The sequence below is a fragment of the Lottia gigantea genome (assembly GCF_000327385.1).
Source record: "Lottia gigantea unplaced genomic scaffold LOTGIsca_12, whole genome shotgun sequence".
NCBI lineage: Eukaryota > Metazoa > Mollusca > Gastropoda > Lottiidae > Lottia > Lottia gigantea.
In genome coordinates this window covers 337660-349905 of record NW_008707225.1, presented here as the reverse complement: position 1 = coordinate 349905, position 12246 = coordinate 337660, and the positions used below count along the sequence as shown (strand labels likewise).

Sequence of the window (12246 nt, the reverse complement as noted above, 5' to 3'; positions counted from 1 at the left end):
GTTCATAAAAGTCAACAAGAACGAGAGTTTGTAGTGCATTTAACGTTTGCCGAAGGTTCCGACTCCATCCTTAACTGTGGTGGTTTTATTTGTAGAGCCAAGATAAACATCGAAAAAGAAAAAATAAAATATTCCTATCATCTTAAAGAGGACCATACGTAAATGTTTTTATTTTTGATACCCGCGAATATAATAATGCTAGGCCAAACAACAACGTTCTATACGATATTCCGTGGTTCTATTTATCGGAAATTCTTGAATATGTATCTTAATCAATTGTACATAGAACATAACAGTTGAAGAATTAAAAGAATTCAATGAAATTCTGGACAAATTCCATACAGAAATATCAGCGGTCAAAATAAAGAAAAAATCAAAAATATATAATAAAATCGAACTTGCAGATGACGAAACATTGATAGAAAACGCCCTATTTTCTGATGTTATCAAGGCTATCACTGATAAATTTAAAACATTCAATGGACAAATTAAAATAGATGGAGAGATAGTCGAGGAAGGGAATCACAAACAATACATGGTACTCCTCGGTTTCAATGCCAAAACTTTTCACAATATCTTTTCAAATATGGACAAAAAATCCGATGCTTCCGATTGGTATTTTACAGGAAAAATAATTTTAATGAAAGACAATTTCCAAGAAATAAAAAGAGAGAGAGGTGTTAGAGGAGGAACTGATCTACTTAAAAAGATAAATGAATACGAAGGCGAAAATTGTTACATACCTACAGATGGTCACTGTTTTATCAAATGCGTCAATCGTGTTTTGAACAAAGATTTAACGTGTAAATTTCAAGAATACATCAACGGGTTTTCAAAAGCAAATAGAAAAGGAGTGATGACTTGTGCTAGAATGAAGGAATTCAACAAGAAATTTAACACTTCGTTTCAAATTTATAATCCCAAAAACAGACATTTTCATCCCAGAGACGTACACGATGAATTAGATTGGGTTTTTTACTTACACAACTCGCATTTCTGTTTGATTAGAAGAAGCCAAAAAAGTTTGGGATTCAAAAAATAGAAGACAATTACGAACAGGTGTGGAAAACGTGTAGAGACGATAACGCAGTAACACAGGTTTCACCTCTCAAACTAAACGTGCTTTCGAGTATGAGTGATGATGCGTTATTCGCTTGGGATTGCGAAACGTATTCAGAAAAAAACAGTCGAAGAGCAATTCCTAATGCCTGCACTTTAATTAATTTAGAAAAACTAAGAAATATTTGTAGGTACAGATTGTATAGATCAAATGTTGAAATATTTAGGTCAATATGATAGAAAGAGATTAATATTAATTTCTCACAACGGCAGTGGATTCGGCAACTGGATCGTGCTTAAAAATACAAAAAAACTAACGCATTGCCCTTTAAAAACACCCAGAGGAATTCTATCTTTTCCTTTATCTAATCCATACACAGATGAAGATTTACAGAAAAAAATGGAAAAGACAGAAAGAAATAAAGGGTAATTATTTACAACATATTAATTTCACGTGTTCCTATCAACACGAATCCTCTAGTTTGGCTGCATGGGGAGATTCTTCCAATCTCCCCGCGAATTTGAGAAAGATTGCCGACGTAGATATCGCTAAATACACCCAAGACAACTGGGAGGAATTGAGACACGAATGGGAACCTTACGCCAAGAGAGACACTCTCTGTTTGGGAGCTTGTTTGCTAAAATACAACCAAGTCATGAAAGAAGTTGTAAACCAGAATATATCCAATAATCTAACGGCTCCATCTTTATCTTTAAAGGGTTGGTATTATTTATATCATTACGATAAAGAAATGGTTGAAGAAGAATGGTATGAAACTACTAGAATGGTTGCGAAACATACCGAAAAAGAAAATATAGAAAAAGTTTATTCGCACACTAATCCTTTTATAAGAAATTTTATCAGACGATCTATTAAAGGAGGAAGAGTTTCGGCAAATAGAAAATCATTTGAAACGAACAAAATGGATGAAATTTGTAACGTATTAAAGGAATATACAGAACTTGAAAGTAATAACATAATTGATTTATTCCAAGAATACAGCGCAAGCACAAAAGACAAAACGGAGGTTCATTTGAGACTTAAAAAAATAGAATGTACTAAACTAATGGCATTTGATGCTAACGGTTTATAGGCTTCCGCCATGTCGGATTTAGACATTGATTATCCGAGAGCGGAAAGTGGAAGACGGTTTCTACCAGAAGAAGAAAAAGAATTTGTAAAACTCTTCAATAAACAAAAATTCAGACCTAGAACAGCTATTTTAACAGTGTGGTTTGAGTATCCCAAAAACATGTTTTCTTCCAACCGATACCAGCTAAAGATAAAATCACTTTCACGAATAAAGAAGGTAAAAAGGAAACTGGCACTAAAATCAGGTTCAGAAATGGTTTCTGTCACGACGTATTAACATCGGTCGATATTCAAGAAATAGTGAAAGCCGGTGGAAGAATTATTAGAATATTAGATGGTATAGTTTACGAAGAAAATTTTAAAACTCCACCCTATAGAAATTATATTTTAATTTTGAGAGATCTAAGAAATAAATATAAACGAGAAGGTAATATCGTGGGTAGTAATTGCATGAAATTATTAGGTAATTCCTTGTATGGTAAATCAATTCGGAAAGATATATTCACAACTAGACATTTATGGAATGAAGCAACTTTACAGGCCAACTTTGATTCACGTGTTAAAACCTATGAGAAAATTAATGATACTCAATATATTGTTGAAACAGAAATTGAAGAAAAAGAGATTACTACCGAAGATAGTAAATCTACACGACTAACACCTAGTCATTTGGGATCATTCGTTTTAACTCACAGTAAAAAAATAATGAACAATATCATTCACGTCATAAATGGATTTTATAAACCCGAAATATACTATACCTACACCGATAGTTTGTACATTTCGTCCAACAATTGGAAAAAACTAAACAGAGCTGGTTTGGTCTCCGAAAAAGACTATAGCAAAGGTAAAAACGATTGCGGTGACGGTGGAATTATATTTGGTTTATACAGTTTGATGTGTCGAACGAATTTAAGAAACCATGGGAAAAAAGTTTCACCAATGGAGTAGTTATTCCAAATGATAAGCAAACTAAAGTTTTTAGAAGTTATTTGAATCATGAAAGAATTAACTGGTAAATAGGTCGTTTGAAACGGTTTCTCTATAATTCTGTATCCGATCGGCACCGTAAAAGTCGGTATGCTGTATATGATTTGGCGTTTGTGCTTGTTGAAAAATCCACCGTTGATCAAATTACAGTGAATGTTGATCACGTCAATGTCGTTCTCGATGTTGGCCTTGTGCGGCGCCAATGTCGATCGCGCGTATATTCGTTTATCGAACCCTAGTAACGCATTCAACGAATTTTCTACGTTGAAATCGACTTGACTGTTATTTCTCAAGATCAGTTTTATTTTGTTCAGATTCAAATTACTTTCGAATTCGATATTGTTTTTACCGTTCACGCTTCCTGCGTATTCGGATAGGTAATCGTTGATGGCTACGTATTCGTTGCTTTCCGGCAGTAAGCTTATGATTTTGAACGTAACTCCGTTATCCGTCGTTATTTTTAGTTGATTGTTGTTTTCGTTGATGTTTCTAATGGAATTGTAAACGGAGAAATACTTTAATCCCAGTTCGTACTGTTTATTGCGATCGAGTTCATACTCGTAGTCTAGAGACAATTTGATGTCTGGTTTATTCGAGGTGATAACGAACAATTGCTCTTTATTGGACATTTGTAATGACGTTTATATAGTCTTTTTTAGTGATGATTTTTTTCTCCAAAAGTCGTTTTAATATGCCATTGACTTCGTTGTATTGTCTGCCCGATCGATGACCTTCCTTCATGGCCGCTAATATTATTTTTAATCTATTAAGCAATTCTTTATTGTTGTCGGATAAAAACGTTATACCTTGTCCAGATGTCACCATATTTTCGAATTCGTCTATATCTTTTGTGATTTGTGGATAATCTTCTGCATAATCATCTTCATCGTCTTCATCATGTTCAATTACTCTTATATATAGTTTAACTTCTTTCGATCTTCTTGTTTCGGGCCCTGTCTTTCTGATCGCATGTAGAAATTTTGAGTATGCTGCTAAATCCTTGTAATCGGCAATTTCAACGTCCTCGCCATTCATTAAATCTATTAATCCTCTCGTTAATGTGTATATGTAATCTTTTGTATCGATTATAAATTCGGGGGTATTTGCCCTAAATCTTATTCTAAAACCATTGAACAACAAACCCGCTTCATCAATGATTGGTGAAATGCTTTTTGGTAATTCTGGGCTAGGGTTTGAAAAAAGACTTTTTACATCATCTACTGTCCTAACTATAACACCACTATATTCAATCGCTTTGGGGTGATGAGGTGTGGGTTCTATACGAGGCGTGGGTTTCTTAAGCTAATTTCTTTTTAATATCTTCTTGAGATTTTAATATGGGTTGAAATAGAGTCTGTAGATTTTCCGTTAATCCGAGTTGTTGTAATCTGTTATTTTAAACTTGGGTCTTTATTTTATTCTTAGCTTTGATATATTCTCTATTTCTTTTTAAAATATTATTCCAATCCGTCATTTTTAAAAAAAAAAATTTAACAAATGTCTGTCATAACTCGCAAATAACAATTTGCGTTCTTTCTGATAAACATGGCGTCCATTCCGTAGAAAGATTGGGATTCATATTTGCAGTGACAGTTGTGATGTCTTCCTTTCGTGAAGAATTCTTGTTGAACGGTTTGACTTTTTTGTGCCACGCAGTCGTCAAAGACAATCAAGTTCTTTCAGTGGTTGTCGATTTTAGTCAAGTCTAAATCGTTGACGTTTTTAGTCAGAAACACTTTGACGTCGGTCGGTTTCAGAAAAGGATTCTTTTCTTTGATAAAGCCGTCTAAAATGTCTTTTATTTCCTCGTTCTCTTGCAAGTCTTCGTTGCTTTCGTAGTAGTGAAAAATGTCTTGAACTTCTTCTTTCGAGATGTATTCCAAAGCTTTGAGAAACTGATAATAGGATTGTTCGGGAGTAGTCGTGTAAATATACAGAGAAATCTAAAAGCTTCGGTGTTGTCAACATGTTAAAAGTGATGTAAGTCTTTCCACAACCCGAAGATCCGCAAATGCGCATGAGCATGGGGTTGCTAGGAAATATGTCCGAATGTTTGAATTTCTTGCCTATTTTTAATTACTACATTTTCGTACCAAAAATCACGCCGTTGCCTTTATACTTTGAAAGAAAGATTCCCTCGCCCGAACGTATGTTTTTAAAAAATTTGGCGTTGCCCTTGTGTTTGACCTTCATTTCTCCGGTGTCGATATTATCTATTAATTTGCTTAATCCCTCTTTAACGGTTTTCTTGGCTTCTTCGCCAAATCTTTGTCCGAATTCTTTCACCGTCCCTAAAATATCTCCTACTCCCGAACCTCCTCGTGCTTTAGCTGCTTCTCTTTCCATTACCAAATTGTGTCTACGTTCTTCAGCTTCTTTTACTGCAGCTGCTTTATTTGCGTTGGCAGCTTTGACTGCGGCAGATATTCCTCCAGTAGCTGCACCAGCTGCAGCTAAATCAGAAAAGATTAAAGGTAATAAAGGTAAAAATCCACCTTTTTTAGTTAAATTCTCATCAATTCTTTCCAAGTCTATATTGTCTCTGACTTTGCAATGTTTGTATTTATCGATAATCTTTTGGGTTATATGCACTTTTTTTACCGTTGTAAGTTATTAGAGTCGGCGAATTCGTTTCCATAGCTTCTATTATTTTCATAACTAAAGTTTCTGGTTTCATTTTTAAAGGGTGTTTTTTTATTCAATTCTTATCATTCTTCTATCTGATATTTTAATCAAATGTTTTGCTTCTTCCAGCAATAAACAGTAGCTGGTCACATCTCCCTGTGTTTTATCGATGTGAATATTTATGTTTACCCCTGTTTTGAAAAGATCTTCTTGATGAGCTGACAGATCGAAACAAAAGATTGGATGATTGAGTGAAAAATCTGTGTATTCAAACTGAGGCGTATTTCCAAACAATTCGCACATGTTTTTATAGTTTCTGTACAATTCGTTGTAATCTTTTTTGGAAGGATCAATTGTCAAAGGTTGATTGGGATAATTATCGTTGTTCAATCTGACTTGAACTTTGCGAATGATGGGATCTTGAGTATGGTTCAATGCCACTCTGAAAATGTTGTTGTTGTTTGTCTGAGAGTCTGGCAAGTTTTTGAAACCGACCATTAGATATCTCGCTGGTTTGACGGTGTTGGTGATTGGCCACGTGGTGGATTCTCCCGTTAAAGTCATGCTACCTACCGTGTTACGACGAAGAAAAGCAATTTCGATGTCTTTGGTTAAAGAGTTGAATATTCTCGTTTCCACTTCTACGGAAGGAGTGATTACCGGTATGTAAAGTTGGATATTCGTTATTTCCAATTTTGCGTCAGAGTTGTTTTCACCAAAGAATATCTTGTTGTCGTTGATTTCTCTTTGCAAATGAATTTTATACGGTAAACCTATGGAAACCTTTCTGTGTTCCAAAAGACCAAATAAAGGATACAACTTCCAATTTACGTAATTACCCCATCTGTTGTTCTCGACAGCGTTCGTTTTTCAAATCCGTGATTTACTCCACGAGTCACTCTTTCCAGTGTGTTTCTAGTAACTACCCTTATCCTAGCAAGGTCTGCGTCATTTGCTACAGTTCTGACCGGTTCTTTTAAAACTTCTCCGTCATCGACATCGGGAATCCATCCCGAAACTGAATCGTAGTTTTTGGGATACAGAACCGTTTTCAACATTGTGTCAAACTCGCCGGGGTGTTTTATGGTCTCTATCGGATTTGAACCAGCTTCCAAAACCATTTCGCTGAATAAAGACGGAAAGAAGTTGTTTTCTAAATTCGTGTTGGTTTGTGGAATTCGATTCTGAGTGGAGTCTTTGATTTTGAAATCGCATCGGATGGGCATCGGAAAGCAGCAACCAATTGGACAACGAATTAATTTCAAAGGTAACTCTTCCTCCGTCGTTTATTTGGGTCTTTGTCCCTACCGATGGTGAGATGATTACGTAATCCTCTTTCTTCTTGTTGAACGAATATTGAATCGGATCATACAATTGAAAGATTGGATCCAATCTGTAATTTTTGCTTGCCATTTTTATCCAATGATTTTAAACCCTTTTCCTTGTTTTTCTAGGGCTTGTCGTTCTAGTCTCTTGTTTCTTAGTTCGTTAGATTTTCACTGCATCGCTAATATTTACTCCTGCTTTTGCCACAGATCCAAGAGCTTGCGCTTCTGAGGAAATGAGGGATTTGTTGTTTGAGACAAAGTTGGCCACTTTGGGGATGAGAGATGTTAGCGCAGAGAAGAAACCGTCTCCTTCGAATTTTTTTTGTTCGTGTTTTAAAATTAATGACATTTTTATCTTTTTTAATGCGGTTATTTTATACTGTTATAATACATTTTTAACATTTTGGGGAGTCTGTTATAATACAATTGTAACAGTTTGGGGGAGTCTGTTATAATACATTTAAACAGTTGTGTCTTTTCGGATATGACGCATGAAAAAGCTGCGCATGCGCAGAAGTGAAATGCGTCATATCCGAAAAGACATATACTACTGACGTACCTACAACTGAAAAATCGCAGTTACCACTAGGTTCCTTCCTTGTTGCTCATCATCTATCATTTAAATATGAAAATAAACCGATGAGCATCCAATTGATTGCCGTTGCTTGTCTGACGATCAGTTGATTTCTAAATACAATTGCTAAGCTCATATCGACGGCCACGGATCCAATGAGATCATTTGAAACGCCAGTAGAGCTATGCACACTTTTGAGCATCGTGTCCAAACCACGCCTCCATTCGCCATACTTCCTCGAGTTAGTAAGACCATGTCAAAATTCGAATTCCTGATAAATGACTTATTTATCTGTCTCCATTGAAGGCTACGACGGCATTTTTGATGCTTTTAGCAATGGATTCAAAGGAGGTTTTCCAGCCTTTCTGAATAAAACACACTAACAAGATCGGAAAAGCGAAATTTTTCATTTTCTAATCTAGGATGGCTGAGAAAGGATTTGTAGGTCTATATGATCGAGAAATGAAGTAGAATTAAAATCTTGTATTTTGCGCCAAAACGAAGTTCATTTCCATAATTGTTTTTCCACGATTCCAAATTCGCCTTCGCCACTGAACTTACTTCCAATGTGACAATCTTGCAGCTGGACACGAATGTTTGTTTATTAAAATTGAACTCATCATCTGTTCAAATGTCCTTTCTGATGTCACGAACAACGAAATATTATGCGCAATAACATAGGCTAAGGTCTCTTACCCCATTTTAAATAGAGATTTTGACAGTGTTTACTGATTTTAGCACCTCAAAGGTGATTTCAATAAGATCATTTCAACATTTCAGATCACAACCGGTGCTATATATTGGAAATGTTTGTACATTTCAAGGGTAGTGTTAGATGGTCATGAAAGCAGTGGCCAAGGTCACAAAGTAAAGATTTATGATAAAACAAAGTGCAAGTTAAAGGTTATGATAATTAGATATGTTAACTAAGGATGTCTCTGTAATACTATCTGTGGTAGTATCATTTCTTGAGCTGAAATAGTTGAAAATATAAAGAGTCAACATTCTTGTGATATATCAATAATCATCTAAAGATAAAACCTGTATTGTGAAACAAAATCTTTTCATGAATCCTTAAGAAATTAAGCATTAATATGAATAGTCATTGTAGGAAATTCAAAAGAAAAGAAGTCAGAAATTTTTAAGACTATTGAGGGTTTAGTCTACCATGGACTATTAGATGACTAAACAGCTACACATCTTGGAATAGGATTATCTATACTTCGCAATTAAATTCATATTTTATAGTAACTATGTCTTCGTAACATTGATGAATGTATAAATAAAATGGGAACATGTCAGGTTTGTTCTTGATGAAAATAATTTTCCGTTTCCATTTTGAATCCCTATCTCAACTTAATAAGTCGATTTTTTGAAACATAACTTAATGTCACAAAATCTCTGCTTTGAAGAGGAAGAACTTTGGCGGTGTCATCGTCCGTCTATAGAACTGAATTGGCTAAATTAAAAAATAAAAGGTAATAAAATTAATTAGAACTAGAACTGTACTAATAACAGTACTGATGCAGGGCGTGTTACGACATTCGGGTACATACGAAGTTGGTCTATTGCAATTACATTGATGTAAATACTTTTCTGCATCTCTAAATGCAAATATCTAAAAGTATTGGTATTTTAACGGACTTGTCAAACTCAGGAATTTTATCTATACTGACATCTCATTAACCAACTTAAATTTGGTACCACAATGTTAAACGAATAGAATTTTACATAGACATGTTGTATATCACTGGAAAGCTCAGAATCTCTGCATTGTGAAATCGAAAGAATTATTGCTACATCAATATTAGGCTACGAGATACAGCACTGCAAAGGTTCAAAATGGACCATTTTTAAACCCCTATAAAATCGAAAATAGTTGTCTGACCCCAAAGGTCAAAAGGTCATCAGATAGACATGGTCACAAATTATCATCATAGTAAATATGAAGGTCACCAAAGGTCAAGGTCATGAGATATACGCCTTCAAACAAATATCCGGTCGTACAAAAAACGCTAAACCGAAAATCAAAATTCTGTCCTCAACAAGTTTTAGATAAACGTTAATTCTATCATTTGACACCAAAATTGTTCAAATCGGATAATAAATAACTCCAAAATAGCAAGTTTTGCATATTGAGGCGACCTATATGTTACTTCCGGTACGTTTTTTTTTTAGTTATAACACTCTGTATTAGTGACACTAAGCTTATGCATAGTCATTTCTGACATAACTCAATTTCACCGGAAGTGATGCCACCGGAAGTACTAATATCGAAACCTGAAGTGATAAACATTTTTTGACTATGCAGACTTATTTGCCCATACCGACGGTCTACGCCATAAAAATTTCAAATCGATCGGTCAAAAAGCAACCGAAATAGCATTTTACGATTAATTTCGACAAAAAAAAGTATCGAACGAATTTTGGAAAATCGAATATTTTCAACTGCTATCAATCCTTTGTACTAAGAATTATAATAAAGGAAACCCGAGCAAAATCGAACTATAAATACGCTCTCTACAGTCCATTTCCGGTTTTTTGCTATCTTACTTCCGGTTGCGCAGAACATTTTTGTTTTACATTTAATACGTGAATAGCCACGAGTTAGAAAACGTCATGAAGTCCGTTTTGTCGTACCTATTTCTGGTTCCGAGAAATAAGCTCCCTAGCTGACGAAAAAAAAATAATCGTCACGAAAACAAAGCAGGTTCGAAGAACGCCCTGCAATGATATACAGCATGTTTATGCTTTCAGACGAGAGTACAGACTGTGAACAGAAGGTAGCTTTTCAACCTTATTCTAAACCTATACCAACAGTTGTAAATAATGGATCATCTACATGCAGAATTCATCCAACTTAGTCTTACATAACATAATTCATTAGGACGAACATGGACTGTTATGGTAAATTTAGTACATACATAGTAAAACATTTCCTGAATATTTGAAACCTTATTCGTTATATAAAAACAGAAAAATGATATACAGGATAGTATAGATTGTCGTGTGTTCTGTGATACTGTAACTATTCAGTTAGATATAACCACTTTGCTTAAATATAAAGAGAGGTAGGCTAGGTCGGGTGTTTGTTTATTTATATGGTCAATATAATATATTTCGTCCAAAACATTGTTCATTTCTGTTTGTATTTAATAAGGTAGTCTGATTTTGTTTTAGAAGCTAGGAAAGTTAATTAATCAAATTAATAAAAACTAGAAATGTATATTTAAACTCTAATGAAAAACAACAAAGATTAACAGAATAAACACTACTGAGCTGATCTAGACAAACTCCCATAATATCTAAATGAAGTATATGTTCCATCCTAGACCTGTATATTTTAGAGACTCTAACCTCCCTTCAATAGGAGAAGAGTTTCTAGTAATATAAATCCGTAACATACATACGATTTTTCATCCATCAAATTTCTCTCGCTTTAATCTATATTTATCTCTTGAGTCTCTTGTTTTACTCATTTGATACAAAAGATATACATATGCATAAGAATCATATATGCATAGGATAGACAATTGTCTGACAAAACAAAATAAGAATATAAGAATAAGAATGATAAGAATATCTAATACAAACATTGCTAAGGAAACAAAGACACAGATTATAAAATATTTACAACTAATCTTCAAAGTAGCGCTATCTTATGATAGTCTTTTATTGTTCATTTGTACTATTTCTAACTTCAATTAATTTTTACCTTTAAGTTGTCATAAACTATATGTCGTTACCATTGTTAATGGTTTGCCATTTATTTCTCTATTGTAGACCAACAATACTCATTATATTTTGATGATTTTCTAGTTTTCTTATCAGCTCAACATTTCGAACGACATATACCATCAGTTCGATGAAAAATCCCATTTCGAAAAATTTAAAGTAGCGATTTCGATCGAGTGTTCGCAGATTCTGACGGCTCACGTCAACGACAAGATTGAATTTCTACTAAAAAGTAAAACTGAGTTGAATGGAGTTGTTACGTCCTACTTTTCTGCACAATGTCAGCTAATTAAGATGGGCAACGCCATGCAGGGTACAATGAGGGAAAGTTTGCTCTTTTCCGATTTCTAAATGTCGAGGGATCTTTAACGTGCACAGCCTGTAGCACTCGGGGCCTCGGTTTAGTGTTCCATTCGAACGACTAGACGACTTTTCTATGTCAGCGCTATTACCTGTATCACTGACAGGGGGAAACCGGGCGGAAAAATCCTAAGGTATCATCTCGACCTATGCCCTGGACCTTAACGAGCAAGCGTCTAATTCACAGAGACACCGCGGCTCCCTACTAATACTAGAGCATGGGCAACATTAAGCAGATCTCGGCAATCCTCGACAGTTTCCGTAAGGCTGATTTGGCAATCCACTTCAGTTTAGGTAAAAACTGAATCTGTCTCGGGATGGTGAATTTCGTTGTATTTTCTTGGACGAGACTCTTTACTCCTGCCAAATAACGGCAATAACGACAATTCTTCGAACCATCGACACGATTCTGAGACGCAAGTATAATGCGAAAGTACCCGAAGGTAACCGCTTCCTATGTCCAGCTCTCTGATATCCTCGTC

At 34.9% G+C, this 12246-nt stretch overlaps 2 protein-coding genes across 2 annotated transcripts; one reads left to right on the top strand and one right to left on the bottom strand.

Annotated features, from left to right (window-relative positions):
• Positions 1-1439: 1439 nt before the first annotated feature.
• Positions 1440-3103, top strand: LOTGIDRAFT_156714 (hypothetical protein; the record flags this gene model as incomplete). The annotated part of the gene is made up of 2 exons (XM_009047991.1): positions 1440-2028; positions 2337-3103. 2 exons carry the CDS (start codon positions 1440-1442, stop codon positions 3101-3103), a joined length of 1356 nt encoding a protein of 451 aa, XP_009046239.1.
• A 657-nt stretch (positions 3104-3760) lies between these two features.
• Positions 3761-5819, bottom strand: LOTGIDRAFT_156713 (hypothetical protein; the record flags this gene model as incomplete). The annotated part of the gene is made up of 3 exons (XM_009047990.1): positions 3761-4371; positions 5236-5595; positions 5744-5819. The coding sequence occupies 3 exons, from the start codon at positions 5817-5819 to the stop codon at positions 3761-3763; spliced, it is 1047 nt and encodes a 348-aa protein (XP_009046238.1).
• Positions 5820-12246: the final 6427 nt, after the last annotated feature.